This window comes from Bactrocera tryoni, chromosome 1 (assembly GCF_016617805.1).
Source record: "Bactrocera tryoni isolate S06 chromosome 1, CSIRO_BtryS06_freeze2, whole genome shotgun sequence".
NCBI lineage: Eukaryota > Metazoa > Arthropoda > Insecta > Diptera > Tephritidae > Bactrocera > Bactrocera tryoni.
Window position 1 is genome coordinate 19,334,268 of NC_052499.1, and position 17,315 is coordinate 19,351,582.

Here is a 17,315-nt window from a genome sequence, read left to right on the forward strand (position 1 = left end):
CTCTGGAAAGGTTCAGACAGGTTATATTCTCCACAGAGACGAACTAAAATGGTTGCAACAATCGGCCACTGCAGACGGTGCTATAATATACCCAAAATGGGAATTTGGTGGCCGAAAAACGATCTATAAAACGAACTAGACTTTGTCCTGGATACTGTAGCATGCTAAACTCCTACTTATCTAAAATAGACCCTCACATATAATAAATCCCCGCATGACACTAGCCACCTCTTTGCATGCCCTGTTAACCCTACTCATCTGTCACCCTTCTTCTTTGGCCCGACCCCGTCGAAAAGGCACGTTTCCTGAGCCTCCCGTTGGATGACGTCGACGATAACTTATCTAATCCTTGTCGTCTTAACGGGGATTAGGTGCCCGTTACACCAACAACAACAGCATAAAATAGTACAATAAAGCGAAACATAGCAGGCTTTGTATCAAAGACAGGAATATTGAAGCATAAGCCGGAAACAGAGCTTCCCCCAGAACGGCTTGAGAATAAAACAGTTTTTCCCCCACCGATCTCTGATAAGATTTTTTTTTTCGGCCATTTAAAGTGTAAACTGTTATTTTCTACTAAAAATTCCGCCATTTTGTTATTGGAAAACAATCTTAATGCAACAAACATTGACTAAACGATAGGGGCGGTATTTTATATGTCAAAAATGTCTACAAAGTTTGCAATGAATCGGTCAAGTAGTTTTGAAATCGCAGCGAACTCGGACTTTGAAAAAGTTGGTTTGATAAAAACGTGACAAAAAAAATTACCCTATATTGTCAAAAGGGTGCTCAATAATGTGCAAAAGCTCCGATTAAAATTACTCAATCCAACTCGCAAAAAAGTATTTTTTTTACCTTGAAACACTAACCCCTCGCTTAAATTCCACGACAGTCGACTATATGATAAATAAAATTTGAATTGAGGGAAGTCATACTCATGACAGTCGGTTCTACGTAAGCGGGACACAAGGGTATATTATTTAGTCAAGAATTTCCACTTAGCAACATTCTACAACAACAACAAACATTAGCATATGGCGTTACAACCTACCGCTGCCTCTCTTTCTCCACTCTAATTCAATCAATGGATCGTTCTGTCTATAGAAAATCAATGAAATATTAAAAACAATTTAATTTATTTTGCACGCTTTGTTAATTAATTACATCATGCCCACAGATTCGTGCTGTTGTTGGGGGAAGATAAATTTTTTTCTTAATATGCATTTGTATGAGTACTTATGTCGTTCACACACGAAGACTTTTGTTGCGGCAAGTCGTAAATTAACATAATAGACATTTGAGTATGAGAGCATGTTAGGGTTTTCCGTTTATGTTTTGAATTTCTAATTTTTTTGTTTTAAGTAGTCTTCTTTACTGGTGTAGACGTTTTTTCTTTTCGCTATTTAACGTCAATTCGAAATAGCATGTGCAGCCAGGTCCTTCTTCTTCTGATCTCTTTAATGGAGTGGAGGATTTCCTCTTCCTCTGATTCCATCCGGACAACATGACCTAGCCGGCGCATCCGCTGTCTCTTTAAGTCTAAAGCAGAAAAACGGTGCTTCGTTTTGCAAACAATATACATATATTTTAAATACTTAAAAAAATCGAAACAAAGTTTTAAAATGTTTAAACTATCACTTTAGATCTACGATTCACTAACTATATTAGTTAACATTTTTTTTTAATAAATATCACAAAAAAATTATTCAGCTAGATTTGTGCGATTTTTTGTACGTCTATTGATAAAATACTCCACAGCCACAGAGATAAAGTAAATACCGCTAGCCACGATATAGTAAAATGCGTACACAGTATACTGGCCACGCGTGTCCAAAGATAGGCCAGAGTTTGAAACAACAATTATTGTTAGTAGCGTTTGAAATACAAGCGCAATAAAAGTGTTTACACCGAACACTAAGCCAAAACTTTCCTCTTCGAGATAACGTGCCACTTCAGCGCTGAATATGAAAAAAAGTAAACAAATGAATAATTATGCATATTCTTAAATTATTAAAAAGCATATGTAATATATTCTTCACATACATATGCTTATGGATATTAGTAACTTACCTCGCTACAGTTATGCTAAAAGCATAAAGCGCTCCATACAGTATATAGGCAGCGTAAGAGACGTAAATGTTCGACGTCCAGCAACAGAGTAAAACTGCGCCACCCTCCATAGCGGCAAAAGTGGACAAAACCAATAAACTTTGTAGTGGCTTCAATCGTCCAGCATGTATGTAACCAGCTGCCAAAGCCATTAGCGCTGCTAATAATGTTAATATGGCATCCACTGCACCATTCCAAGCAATCTCTTTATTCGGCTCAATTTCAATCCATAATACTTGTATATATGTAAGGATTTGCAAATAACCACACAAACTGACCGCATACCAAATACTCCATTGTACCACCTTCAAATTGCTGTAGGCATTATAGAAATGTGACCAGAGCAACTTAAAAGGTGCCAATGGTATTATATTTTCTCTATTCTGACTGCTAATTGATTTAGCATCTTGCAATTCCGTAGATGATGAGTTAACACCTGCCGTTGGTTCTATACTATCAAAATAGTTCTTCCGATGGAAATATAAACTTCTATCCACATTTGGTAAAACGAAGGCCCACAAGGTCCCAAAGATTTGTGCTATAAAAAGGCACACATTTAAGGTATAAGTTTTATCGTGTTATCATTGCATACTTACTGCCGAATGTTATGTAATTTAACGATTTGTAATCCATAAGCTTCAAATTGACGAGCAGCTGTGCCGAAAAGCCTGCCACTAGTTTACCCAGAAACATGGCCGCACGTGTATGGGCACTGACCTTAGGATAGTATTCCTTATCCACTTTAGCGTAGATGTATGTGTAATATGCCACTTCAGAGGCCATATAAAGGCCGTAGAAAAATTCAATTATTTGCAGAGCAGTTAGTGATGTGGTCCAGATCAACATAGCGAACACTATTGTACCGCAAGCACCCATCATAATAATCAAGGGTTTGTACCTATGTATATGGAAAAGTAAAAAACAAAAAATTACAATATATTTTTAATTTTACATGTATATATCATGTATAAGTGACGTGAATGAAATGTAATTAACATACATATAATATTATAAAATGCAACTACATGTACATACATGTATGTATGTAAGTAGATGAATGCAGCAATGTAAGTACAATACAAAATATATGAATAAAAATGTGTAGTTATAAATCTATATACCTATGTATATATGTATATACTTTAGCAATTTATTGAGTAAATAGTAATAAAATTTAGTTTTTTCCCCTAAAGAGATAAAGAGATTTGTCGTTTTGTTTTTATTCACCTCACAAGTTAAATTACTGCCAATGAAACATTTTATGAGTCTTGTTAGGCAGTAGATAACTTTGTTCGTTGCTATTTACATACAAGCACATATGTACATATGCACATGGTCTCTAATCAAACATTAAATATTGAACAAATTGCATAAATTTTAAACGAGATTAAATTGCGAGAAAATTATTTTGAGTGCGTTCATCATCAAAATAATGAAAAATAAGGTTACTCCTTCCATATAAGAACTGAATTTTGATCGGTCAGTTTGTATGGTGGATATATGCTATAGTGCTTCTCCTTTGAGGGAAAGCAGCTTCTTTGTTGGAAAGGCCGTGTGTAAAATGTCAGTTCAAAATCAAAAACTGAGAGATTAGTTAACATAACTCCCACAGACGGGCATGGCAAAATCGACTCAGCTCGTAATGCTGAGTGATGCATATATTTCATAGTCGCACACGGTTTTTTCTGAGTGTCACAAACTTCGTATATTAACAAGGTTCAAATTATAAAAAGAAAAAACGCGGCAAAATAGAATAAAAAAAAACGAAATATCATACAAAACCGAATGTATGCGGCGTTACATTGTTAACGTTGCATAATTTTTGTTATTTTACTATGAAGTATATACATAGCACTCCTATTAAAAAATCAATTACCAAATGATTAAACAGCAATTCATACTGACAAGTGCATTTCTTTCGAAATTTAAATTAAACACTTTTCAGTTTTCCCACATATGTACATTTTTGACTTACCTCAGAAAATCAGTGACTATAAACATTAGCACAAGTGTCGCCAGATAAGAATACGTCGACACCGGGTACACTTTACGGCTGAGCTAGATATAGAATTGAGAAAAAAGATACATATATGTTTATTATAATGACGTGAATGATTTATTATAGTAAGAGCATTAAGTAAATACCTCATCCTGGGTTATATTTGGTCTGCTGCTCAGCAAATATTCCGTTACATATGGCTCTGAAGGACGAATTTCGTGTACAAAGCCGCAAATGCATAATAAGCATGATATTCTGAACCATTCTTTCATAATTACTTGTGGTGGATATGTGACAATCAGAAGATTGTCGTCGCTCAATTTTTAAAATACGCGTAAAAATTGTGTGGCGAGCGACAGCGTGCACCGGTTGATTCTTTGAGCCAAAGTGAATGCAGCCGTTTGACGACCATTTACGTCAAGAGTTGAATGTGAAATGTCACATTGCCCGTTTTGTAATTTATCAACTAAAGGCGACAATCATTTTAACCATACATTTGAACAGATTCACATACATATATTAAGTACTTGTCACTTGATAACTTCTCAAGCTGGCTTGGTTATAGTTGGCCAACTGTCTGATAGACTAAAATATAGTCCCCAGTCTCGTTCAGTTTTTGCAATAAATTTTGTAGGTGAAATTGTTTATAGAATAAATAAGGTAATATTTTAACTTAATCTATACGCTGTTAGATTATAGTGAACTTTTCTTCGAAGAAATGAATTAGATAATCGGTGCGACGGTCGCGGTGTTTCTCCATTGTGCCTCTATAATGGCAACTAGCTTTAGGTAAAGTAAAGAGTCATATTCTCTTAATGCGTGGTTATAGTGGATATGGGCTGATAGTTTTTTATGCATTTATATTTAAGGTTCATAAACTTAAGTACATTATTTTTCTCTTTAGTTATTACACTTTAAACTTTTCTAAAATTAAAACTTTTTTCTATATTTAAAATTTTTAAATCTATTTAACATACGATTTTATATAACTATATGCAGTTATTTAACTATTTGTTCAATACAATTTATTCACACAATAACAAAACGTCTGCAACCTAAGAAATCCTTAGTGTTACCATATCTTCATATTTTACAAACGAACCAATGGAAATAAAGAAGCAATAATGCATCCAAATACCGGAAACAAATACCCAAATTATTACTTTTCCGCCAGGGACTTCTTTCCAAGGATGTCATGTGGCGAGACTCCAGCATTTTCCTTCATTTTTCTCTTAAACTGGAAGTAACTGACAAATATTATTGAATTCCGTTCAACTAAAGTTTTTTATGTATTCTAAAAATTCCAACTAATTGTATTTAAACAGCTTCTCAAAACAAACGAGTTAAAAAAGGGAACTTTACCAAACGAAGAAGTCTTGGTTAAGTTAACCAGAACTAATTGACATATAGCTACTAACCATACCTTTAGGAAAGCGTCTTCATACGCAATATTGATAAATGGTTTATAGTATCTGTTGTTTATAGACCTTCCTTATATTTTGTTTTCTTCCAAAACATTCATTTCTTCGGTCTCCTTGCGATGTTTTGTTGCAATAAAGAAAGAAAATTAAGCAAATAATAAAGCAAAAGCATATTTTAAAATCCTTCTTTAAAGAGATAGTAAAAACTCACGCGGATAAATACTGGAGAACAGTCATTCGTAAAATATCAAATTTCAAAAAACTAAATATATATTCAATGTGTGATGGTCGTCATAATAAGATTTTACGTCTGAAATCAGATATTTTTGAATATTTGTCTGAGTCTACGGATATTTTCACTACTTAGAAAAAGCAACCCTGAGTTCTGTATTCAGCACATATTCAGGTAGATCACAGCTGAGTAAAGTAAATCGCAGTGTGGCTTCTTTATAAAGGAGGCACGGGCATTGGGTATTTCCCTATGTAAACGTTTTTCGAGGCCATATTAGATTTTTTTATAACAGCGTTCCAAAAGCAAAAAAAAAAAAATAATAATAAGATAAGATTTAAAAGCAGACAATTAAGTTAAACAAATTATACACTTAATAATTTACTTAATTTAGAAGAAGGGATTTGGGGAAGAACTCGAAACTTGCAACACTGTGTTGTTATTGTTTATGTTTTTAGATTAATTGCTGCACGTCGCACGTTGTTTTTTATATCTTGCATTAAGGTTTAATTAAAATCATTGTAAAAAATACATAAAATAAAATGGAGAATCAAGAAACAGTATCATATGCAGCCATGCTCAAAGACATAGTAAATTTTATGAATCCTCTGGAGAGAGAGGACCTGATATCAATATCGCTTACACATGTGCTCTGTATGTTTACGGAACAGTAAAAATATTTTTATTACTTTTAAATTTAAACTCATTTTCTCTATAGCATTGAGTGGTTCAGTTGAAGGTAAAAAGGCAATCTTGCAACATGATGAAGTACTGGTGGCGGTCTTTAATCTCGTTGACCACAAATTTAATGAAATAGCCAAATATGCTGCATTAACGCTCATTAACCTAACTGCAGAAGAAGAAGACGCCATAAAGGTGTTTGAAATCGCAAAATCACTAAATCCGGTATGAAAGTAAAGAAATTTAATTATTTAAAAAATATATGCTAATCTAATTTAAAACATTCTCAACAGGCTTTCCCTTTGATAGCAACTGCAATTAAGGAAGTAGTCGATGAGAATTCAAAGACAGCCGATCCCTGGACAATGGTGCTAAGCAATTTAACACGTAGTGAGAAACTAGTTGAAGACATCATTGTTGAATTGGAAAAGGACAGCACAACGGTACCTAAATTACTTGAAGCTTTTACAAAACTGGATTATAACAAACAAAATATGAAACTGCATTATTTGGGTAAGCGTGGACAAAATGTCAATACATAAATGCAAATTACGAAATAAATTATATTTATAGCTGCTATATTTTGTAATTTGACACAAACTGCTAGAGGTCGTGAAATTGCTTGTGAAGACAAATATAATTTCCTCGAGAAGATATTACCGTTTGCTTCGTATGAAGAAAATATTGTTCGTCGTGGTGGCACAATAGGTATTTTAAAAAATATTTGCTTCGATCCGGTCTACCATAATATTATTTTAAACGAAAAGGACGACATATTACATGCGATATTATATCCACTGTGCGGACCTGAAGAGTTCACCGATGAAGAAAATGATAAACTACCTCTGGAACTACAAGTGGGTGAAATCCATATTGCTCATTTAATAAGTTTATTAAATAAAAATATTTCTATTTTACACTTGTAGTATTTACCTGAAACGAAATCACGTGAGGAAGATCCTGATTTGCGCAAAATGCTTTTAGAGTCACTGCTACAGCTATGTGCAACGAAGCGTTATCGAGAAGTTTTGCGTTCTAAAGGCGTCTACGAAATATTGCGCGAATACCACAAATGGGAAGCGAAGTTCGGCAAAGATGCCGAGTGTCTATTGGCATGTGAAAACGTCGTTGATATTCTAATCAAGTAATTTTTGTACAGCATAATTTTGTAAAATTTGTAATAAAAATATCTATTTTTTTACGTATGCAGGAAAGAGGAGGAAATCGGTTTAGATAACTATAAAGAAGTGCAAGTGCCCACTGATGTTGCGGAAAAATTTGTAAAAGAAGATAATGAATATATGGAGAATCTTTTATAATTTACATTAAATCAGAGTGAATATAAAATAATATTACATAACACTAAGGAATTTAAGCGTTATACATATAATTTTTCGTCGATAATAAAGAATAAGTACAAATAATAGGTTTTGGTGTTTACATGTCTCAAATAAAGAAATGTTTAGATTTAGTAGTTCCAAGGCTGGACAAAAGAGGACAAAGTCACCCTACTCTACTCCACCCAACTTTGAAACTAGTGTCCGACAAGATTTAAAGCGTAACCGCCAGTATTAACTCGTACAATTGCGTCAAGATGAACTTTGCTCAGAACATGTAGTTCAGTAGATCTCTTTCGTTTCTCGTAGTTGCACATAAACTGGTCATCGACCTGCGCGGGGTCTATTGGCTCAGTGCTAGAACGCAAGACCCCAGTGGAATTCCAACCCAGCTAGATAATCTACGGCAACTGCAACCAGCGATTCCGCCGTGACCACACACACATACGTGTTTGATGATGAAGTGCTATTTTTAGTGAGGCCAGACACTCTTTGACTGACTTGAGCGCACAGTTAGCGAGCTTCCTGTAAAAAGGCAAGGAATTCGTGACAGGACGTCTAACAGGCACTTATGTCGGAAAAAATACTAGAGTGGACCGGTGGCTTAAAGCTACGGATTTACGGAGAAAAAACCAATCAACTTCCAACCTTTTCTACTCTGCCTCTTCTCCAGCGATTTCTCTCCATCTACATAACCCTGGTCGTGAGCAGAAAAAAAGCCTCTGCACCGGAGTGATCCAAATATCCAGGGTTGCAGTCGAAGAAGGAAAGAATTTCAGCGCGTCCTTGTTCGGACTCCTTTATGTACCCAGCTTCACTGAGCCAAAGTTCACACTTCGCAGCCACACACCTACAGGCAATGTCCACGGATGCTGTATTGCAAATGGCATTAAGTGCTATTGTTGGTGTAGTCCTTTTCGAGCGCCTTCCACCAAACGAATATAGCGTGGCTTGAACAATCACTTCATCTCAGATTTCCCCTATAGCTCCTCCAAAGCCATATTTTTAAGCAACCGATGCCTTCCTAGCTCCTCCATTAAAGTTTTCTATCACGAATAACCTCTAGGTATTTCACCTAGTCAGCAAATTGAAGACGTGAACGCCCGAATCAGAAGAGAGGCACGTTTGGGATCTTACACCTTCTAGTAAATAAAACCATTTCAGTTTTACTTGAGTGGACGGCTAAACCGCTTCTATTCGCTCAGTTGGTTACCACATTGAAGTACCCTTCTGTTAGCTCTTACACGTTATATAGGAATTTTCATTTTTCCATAAGAACAACGTCGTCAGCGTAGGCTATCAGCCGACAAATCATTTCTCGAGTTCGTTAACTACTAAGATCCAAATTAGTGAGGGTCGAGGTTCGAGGTTCCCCTAAGAACCTTCCGGGATATCTATGCAATGCCGCATTCCGCCACGACCGTCCTGTCGCAAAGAAGACTATTTAAGTATGAGATGCTTGAGGTCCGATACCACCCCAAACTTATCGAGGGTTTTAACCAGCGTTTCCGGCAGATTCATGAATCTCTCCAACGTTGAAAAAGGAAACCAGGCTTGAAATCTCTTTCGGCCTTCGGTATAAACGCAACCTTAATCAGTCTCTAGGTCCTCGGCACATGGCCTAACTTAACGCAGTTCACGTGAATGGGGGCCAGCTGAATGACACCTTAATTGTGCGCGAATACGCGTAAGGTGACATTCATCCAAAAGGTCAAAGAAAAATATACAGCCTTCTTGAAGCTCCCCCAGTTGCATCTCATCAACGAAATGGTTCAACGGAAAGTGAGCACCCAGAAGTGGTTACAACGACTCCTTGCTGATCGCGGTGCAACCAAAATCTGTTTTCTCAGATACCCCAGTGAAGTGCGATTTTCGCTAGAATGCGCCTAAGCCGTCAGGACTCGCGGCAGCCTTACACGCTTCCGCAGAGGGCTCTCCGACAGGCTCTCTTACAGCGCCCAATCGTCCTAGAGCCACTTCTACGAGTCCTTTTCTCGTGTATTATAAACTAAAAAGTAAAAAAAATGAGTCGGTGTTACGAGTTTTCGAGAGAAAGAAAGATTTATGGACCTTGGCTCCAAAGAATGAAAAGGAAGGACGACTAGCGCGCTGTTTTAAGGTCAGCTATAACCGCGTAAGCAGTGTCGACGCTAATAAAGAAGAAGATGAGAACAGAAACCAACTTGATTCGGAAACTCAGTGAAGAAGTCGAAAATGTGTATAAGAATCAGAATTAAGGTTTTTATATTATATTATATTGGAACTCAACAGTATCAGTAAATTTTCTGTGGAACTATGCACCAGAGCTATTTGTTGATATTCTAATAATCTAAAAAAAAACTTAAAAATATTCTCGATCCAGCACACCTTGTGTCCATTAAGGTATGTATGTGTCTCTGCTAAAGCTCTGTGGGTTAAAAGCTTCGCCCCTACCGGATGCACGGTGTTTGCGTATAAACAACAACGGAAATTACAAAGGCGGTGGCAATGCGCAAGTATTGTTTACAACAATCAAACACACACATATACGCACGCATAATGAAATATAATTGAAAAAGGGGAAAAAACAAATGAAAGGTAAATACTAAAAGGGTGTTACTTTTTTACTTTTCACTAAAAGAAATTAGTCCATTTGCGGTATTCGCAGCGAACGAAAGCTGAACCGTCGTTCCTGTGTGTCTCGCGGCTGGTGGCGGGAGTGAGTGACAAGCCAAGAAAAGTTAAGCAGAAAATTTTTAAAGCACTGCAGGTGTCATGTTATATGACAATTGAAGAAAATATGTGAAAAAATATAACGAAATTCAATGGAAATTTAATTTGAGTGGAGAAAAGTTGAAGCAAAGCAACTAAAAATACAGTGGCAATGTGCGTAAATTGGCGTGAATAATTGTCTGCAGCAAAAAATTGTTGTGGTCGGTAGGTAGGTACGCTTAATATAAATAGCTGCTTAAACAGCGTCTGTTTTGTACCGTAAGTAAGTCGGCGGGTTGGCGAGGAGCATAGCTTTCACACGTGTGTGTCTGCGCTTTGACACATTGTGCTTGCTTTTCGAAACTTTTTTCCCTCTTTCTGTACATTTTTATACCTTGAACAGGGTATATTAAGTTTGTTACGAAGTTTATAACACCCAGAAAGAAGTGTCGGAGACCCTATAAAGTATATATATAAAATCAGTATGTTGAGCTGAGTCGATTTAGCCATGTCCGTCTGTCTGCCTGTCCGTCTATACACATATATACGAACTAGTCCCTCAGTTCTTAAGATATCGTTTTGAAATTTTGCAAACGTCATTTTCTCTCGAAGAAGCTGCTCATTTGTCGGAACTGCCGATATCGGACCACTATAACATATAGCTGCCATATAAACTGAACGATCGGAATCTAGTGCTGGTATGGAAAACTTTCACATTTTACAATGTATCTTCACAAAAGTTGGCACAGGTTATTTTCTAAGATAATAATGTAATCTCAGAAAAAATTGTTCAGATCGGTTAACCAAAGCATGTAACTGCCATATAAACTGAACGATCGGAATCTAGTGCTGGTATGGAAAACTTTTGCATTTGAGGTGGTATCTTCACGAAACTTGGCACAGGTTATTTTCCAAGGCAACAATGTAATCTCCGAAGAAATTGTTCAGATCGGATTACTATAGCGTATAGCTTCCATAGAAACTAAACACATAGTTACTAAATGAAATGCACCTGTGAAGGGTACATTAGCTTCGGTGCAGCCGAAGTTAACGTTTTTTTCTTGTTTTGCTTTACTTTCACTTTCTGTATTATATTATTTGTTGTTGTTGCACAGCATTGCTTCCACTTTGCGCTGCTGCTTTTAATGCTTCCACTATGTGTATTTGCTATTGTGACATTTTTGGTGCCAAGCTACGCTGAGCCAAGCCATCTGTACGACCGCAAGACTACATTGCGCCAATGGTAAGCACAGCGGGAGCTTGGCTAATTTGTATTATTCTTAGTCGGAATGTTGCGCTGTCATCAGCTTCTTGTTAGCATGTAAATGTATACATACAAATATATATATCGTATATACGTGAGTATAGGTCTATATGTATAAATATATTTAAATATTAGAGCGGGTTGACTTACAGGAAGCACAAAAAAAAAAAAAACGGAAAAATCACCCTTGTCGGCTTAGGGATGATTATGAACAAGTTTGTTTAAGAGACTAAGAGTCTAAAACCAGTTTCGAGCCAGCAATTTTGAAGGTGAAGTTTCTTAGGTTTCTCCGTTTTTCAATTATCCGATTGAAATATAATATGCAGGTGTTCTTTGATATTCTATTGATCATTGGTAAGGATCGGTCAGACCGTACGACTATAACTGTGCCCAAAAAATAAGGTGACATTGTATTTATTTTGAAAATTCTTTATTTATTCTTCCAAATCAATTTCATCTCCTTCAAAGTAGTCCCCTCCCGATGAAATGCACTTATGCCAACGGATTTTCCAATCTTCGAAACACTGGTTGTAGTCACTTTCCGGGTTCCGTCTTCGCTGCGGCTTGAATCTCCTCTATCGTATAAAAACGGTGTCCCCGGAGCGGTCTTTTGAGCTTGTGAACAGCCAGAAGTCGCACGGCGCCAGAACAGGTAAATACGGTGGTTGCGGAACGATATGGTTTGAGTTTTTGGCGAAATGATCACGAATTACGAGGGCAGTATGGGATGGAGCATTATCGTGGCGTAAAAACCAAGAATTGTCTTTCCACAATTACGGCCTTTTTAGGCAGATAGTGTTACGCAAACGACGCATAACGTTCAAATAATATTCCTTGTTGACTGTTTGACCGGTTGGAAGGAATTCATAATGCACAACACCACGATAATCGAAGAAAACAGTCAACATGACCTTGATTTTTGAGCGACTTTGGGGCGATTTTTTTGGTCTCGGCTCTCTTTTGGCACGATATTCGCTCGACTGATCGGTTGTTTCGGGGTCGTAAGCATAGATCCAAGTCTCATCGCCAGTTATAGTGCGTTTCATGATACCCTGGTAGTCGGAAAGCATCGTTTCACACACTTCAACGCGACGCTTTTTTTCCAAAAAATTCAATGTTTTCGGTACCAGTCGAGATTTGACGCGCTTGAGGCCCAAAACATCCTTCAAAATGGTATTGGCTGAGCCTTTCGATATGCCAACTTCATCAGCAAGGTCTCTAATTGTTAATCGACGGTTTTTCAACACCAAATCTTTGATTTGTTGAACGTGAGCTTCGTCAGTTGAGGTTGATGGTCGCCCTGGACGCTCTTCGTCTTCGACACGTTCACGGCCGGCTTGGAACTCACTATACCACTTGTAAAAATTTTTTTTTGACATAGCCTCATCACCAAAGGCTTTCTGCACCATCCTCAATGTATCCGCAGCAGAAAATTGATTCCGTAAACAAAATTTAATGCAAATTCTTTGCTCAACAAATTTCGACATCGCAAAAAATGAAAAACTCACTTTTAGCAGCTCACAAAACGACACGTATCTCAAACACTAATGAATATTTTGACATTAAATTTGACATAAATGTGACTGACAGTACTACCAACCTAAAAAAAAATAGTTCTCCAAATCCTTCGACGCGCGCAGTTTAAATTCAAATGTCCCCATATTTCTTGAGCACAGTATCACTTTCCATTTGCTCTAATGATTAAAATTCTTCAACTGATTGCTATTTTATCAATGCACACAACCGAATTTAAAGCTTGGACAACAACCAGCAGAGTTTAACAGAGCCAAAAACCCACAGAATTGCATTCCAGTTTCAACCCAATCAGAATTCGATTAAGAAAAATTGTAATAAAATATATTTTTATATTGTTTGCCGAATCTATTGGCGCATTAATCGAGCAAATACCCGTTAATTGATCCATTAACTCCTGTGCGAAAAGACTATTAGGCAAATTTGTTCAAAAGAACATTTGCTGCATACACGATTTTATATAATTAAGTAAGGAAGGGCTAAGTGTAACCGAGCATATTATACTCTTGCAAATTCTAAAAATCGACATCCGAGAAATTCTTTTAGAAAAAAATGGCAGTTGGGGGTAGTATAACCCGATTTTATATAATTTTACCAGTAAGACATACTATTAACATGCCACATACCAAAAAATGTTCCTTGTTTTTCATTAAGGCTCTTCACATATCATCAATCATATGGATTAAAGTCAGTCAGATGTTAGAAAATTCTGATATTAGTGATATAGGGGCTAGGTTAAGTTTTATCCCGATTTTATCCATTTTCGGCATAAAGATACTGTTATGAGTAAAATATGTATGTTCTCATCTCGCTCTTAATTTACATAACTCACTTATTGGCCGATATATGTGGTCTATAGTTACACCGTAGTTCAAAAATCTTTATATTAGGTATATGGGGGCTCTAGAAAGTATTGACCGGATTCAACCCATTTTTGACATACAAGCATACCATTGTCAGACAATGATTATCCCTTAATTTCAATTATATATCTCATACGATGACCGATATTTTCGATCAAAAGTCAACCATAGGTACTCGGGTCCACATTTTCGGAAATTGAGCGCTTGAGCAGGTTTTGTTTTGGTTGGATTTCAATCCGTCTCTTCATCTCGAGCATTTATATATATATATATATATATATATATATACAATCCTATCAACCATTACGTTAATAAAACTATTTTACTTTGTAGGGACAACATGCAACATGCAAGAGCATAAAAATCAATCCGCTCTAATATATATATATAGTATATACATATAAGTAATAATAATAGTGGAGCTTTAGTAAGTACCAACATATTCATGACGAAACCTAATAGTGAGCTCTAAGTGTGCCTCAGGGAGGGATTTGATGCTTTGAAATCAAGTCAAATGGAAAAAGATGCTGATTGCTCCACTGTAAATGGCGGTCAGTGCGTGTCTGAAGTTTATTGCGTTCGAAGTACGATCAGTGTACTGTTCGATTTAGACGACGTAATCAGGGAAAGTCCTGCAATTCCTAGGAAGCGGCTCCGCTTCAACCAAACGAATGCAGGGGTGGATTTTGCGAAAACATTCCAACAAAAACTGCTTGGAAAAGAGTTTATTATGTACCTTGACTTAAAGCATGATGAATGTAAATTTTCAACCGGAGGCACCAAGAGGGATACTGTAATCGTTCGGAGTGCAGTATTTTGACACGTCTGAAGCCTCTACGTCTGCGTGTCACTACAACCTGGTGACCATATCGATGCAGCTATGACCAGCCGGCTGATTGCTCTGTATGTTACCAACAACGTGTCTTTGAGAATTTTGTTTCGGCTCTGCCCAGGCGGAATTTTAACGCTAACAACCATGATTTTTAGAATTAGTTTATACTCCTTCGTCCAGTTAGTAAATATGGTCGTGGATTTAGTGGGAAATAGTTTCAAGCTCCTCGCAGGGAATAAGCGATAAAGGTGGCAGAGATAGGTGTTTACTTTTGAATACATGGCATCGATTTCATCGCCGGACGACAACGTCGTAAAATCATATGCGTATGAGCTGTCGGAAATTCCCTAAATATATAATTTAAACAGGCACCACGCTATGGACCCCCTGTTTAATTTTTCTTCCCATTGAGTTTTATTTTCGAAATAGTATGGATGACATACGTCAGTGATACTAATCGATCTCGGAGAGTTAGTTGCTCAGTTTGGAGTTATTGTATAAGCAGAGCACGCAAAAATATATCTTTCTTTGAGAAAAGTTGTGTGAATGGTGCTGTAGAATCCGGCTGCGATTTTCTCTACAGTAAGCCGTTCGCACACTAGATTTAATAAGTTCCAAATATGTTTTCTAATTTTTTCTAGAACTTTTGAGGAAGTGAGGAAAAATTTCTAAGGTCTTAATCGACTTTTGGATAGTTCCCTGGAATAGTTATTCCATTCCCTGAATAGAAAAAAGTTTCCGGTATACAAACCTGATAAATATACTGGTTCAGCGGCGACTACTAAACCTAATTGGCGTTATTTTTGAAAACCATTGTTAAAAATGTAAGATAGTGAAAAGAATAGTTAACATAATCTGAAATCAATTTTCGAAAACCATTTCCATATACTTATTTTTGGATGTTTCCGCTCATAACAGAGTAACAATTTACAGATAACTTGAAAAAAAAAATAAATTTCCTCAAGGTTGTTGTTGTTGTTGTAGCGGAAGAGTTCTACCGAGTAGACAGTCTTCGGCTGGATAATCTCCTAATTTCTATTCAAAAGGTAACTGACAAGTAGGTTATATCCCCGGTACATACATATTTGAATATCACTCATTATAGCACTTGTAATTAATATTATTTATTTATATTTGTTATATTCAGCAAGCAATTTGAATTGTATTTTCTATCAACGTGACTCTTAGATTTCTGCAAACACAAATGTCACTCATACGCACCGGCATACAGTTTCACCACACACACTGAAAGTTAATGTATAATTTCAATGCGAGGTTGTGGGCGAATGAGAATGGGTTTGTTTCAGAAGTTATTGAACGAGCTATGTGAACAAAAGCAATAATCAAGATATCGAGGACAGTGACAGTGCAAGCGAACCAAAGCCAACGATGCCTTGCACACATATGTATGTATGTTTGCACTCGTATAAGTACGAATATTGCACAGGAATAGCTAACGAACGTCATGCAAGCTCGGTAACTGTGTACATATGTGCACGCCGAGTACAATCAAAAACAAACAACAATGCAAACTCATAAAAAATAATAACAACAAAATGTGTTTCAGTGCTTGAAAATGAAAATGGAAATGGAAAAAATTTAATATGAGTACTTTTGAATGGGAACGAGTGCGCCCATTATGACACAAACGTACATATATATACTTAAATGCATACATATATATGTTATATAGGATTGGTAACCTTAGCATGTTTTGTGCCATAACAGTAATAATGGTCGAGTATTGTTGTAAAAATGTATTAAAGCACGCGCCCTCACAAATTAATGCACTTAGCGTGAGAACAAATTATTGTGTGCATATAAACTGCACATATATATGTACATATATATTTATAAAATAGCTTATATAGTAGCTGACAGTGGAAAGTGTAGACTTCAGGCTTATATTTGCAATGTGTTTCGAAAGAGCAGAAAGCGCTATGTGAGTTTGTAGTGAGGGTGAGAGATCGGGAGTCATTCTTCTCTCTGCGTTAACAAAAAATAGAAGAAAAATATTCTCGAACTCGATCTTGTTAATACTTTATGCATAATAAGTTTATTCAGTATTTACTAGGAATCAGCCTAACCCATTTTGGTTGAGGTTTTACTATAAAGCGCCTTATCACGAGCCTACTGAACCGAAAAGTAGCTTTTTCCGAAAGTAATATTCCGTAGTAGAGATCACGTCATTACTGTTGACCAGAATTCATTCATTAAGAACACTATTTGGTAGCTTTGAGGCTACTACATGAAACAATTTGCCGTAAGAATCTGGAACTATTGACTGACAATTAGTAGTTTTTGACAGCGTAGACAATACAAAGTATACTTCAACCAAGTTGGCACTGAGGCCAAG

At 36.6% G+C, this 17,315-nt stretch overlaps 2 protein-coding genes across 2 annotated transcripts; one reads left to right on the forward strand and one right to left on the reverse strand.

The window, feature by feature from the left end:
* Window positions 1-1,559: 1,559 nt before the first annotated feature.
* Window positions 1,560-5,134, reverse strand: LOC120782512 (thiamine transporter 1-like). The gene is made up of 5 exons (XM_040114820.1): window positions 4,255-5,134; window positions 4,085-4,167; window positions 2,706-3,007; window positions 2,071-2,647; window positions 1,560-1,958 (listed from the first exon to the last, which is right to left on the reverse strand). Exons 1-5 carry the CDS (start codon window positions 4,378-4,380, stop codon window positions 1,703-1,705), a joined length of 1,344 nt encoding a protein of 447 aa, XP_039970754.1. The 5' UTR covers window positions 4,381-5,134; the 3' UTR covers window positions 1,560-1,702.
* A 981-nt stretch (window positions 5,135-6,115) lies between these two features.
* Window positions 6,116-7,865, forward strand: LOC120766643 (protein HGH1 homolog). The gene is made up of 6 exons (XM_040092263.1): window positions 6,116-6,412; window positions 6,477-6,664; window positions 6,733-6,952; window positions 7,013-7,296; window positions 7,366-7,583; window positions 7,650-7,865. Exons 1-6 carry the CDS (start codon window positions 6,301-6,303, stop codon window positions 7,756-7,758), a joined length of 1,131 nt encoding a protein of 376 aa, XP_039948197.1. The 5' UTR covers window positions 6,116-6,300; the 3' UTR covers window positions 7,759-7,865.
* The last annotated feature ends 9,450 nt before the right edge of the window (window positions 7,866-17,315 follow it).

What these genes read in the sequence shown, in the direction of transcription:
- LOC120766643 (XM_040092263.1), top strand. Translation starts at nt 6,301, where the DNA reads ATGGAGAATCAAGAAACAGTATCATATGCAGCCATGCTCAAAGACATA. An exon ending in TATGAAACTGCATTATTTGG is followed by an intron (nt 6,953 to 7,012) that starts GTAAGCGTGGAC and finishes TTATATTTATAG; the next exon opens with CTGCTATATTTTGTAATTTG. An exon ending in AACTACCTCTGGAACTACAA is followed by an intron (nt 7,297 to 7,365) that starts GTGGGTGAAATC and finishes TTACACTTGTAG; the next exon opens with TATTTACCTGAAACGAAATC.
- LOC120782512 (XM_040114820.1), bottom strand. Translation starts at nt 4,380, where the DNA reads ATGAAAGAATGGTTCAGAATATCATGCTTATTATGCATTTGCGGCTTT. An exon ending in AAATTACATAACATTCGGCA is followed by an intron (nt 2,648 to 2,705) that starts GTAAGTATGCAA and finishes GCCTTTTTATAG; the next exon opens with CACAAATCTTTGGGACCTTG. An exon ending in TTTAGCATAACTGTAGCGAG is followed by an intron (nt 1,959 to 2,070) that starts GTAAGTTACTAA and finishes TTTCATATTCAG; the next exon opens with CGCTGAAGTGGCACGTTATC.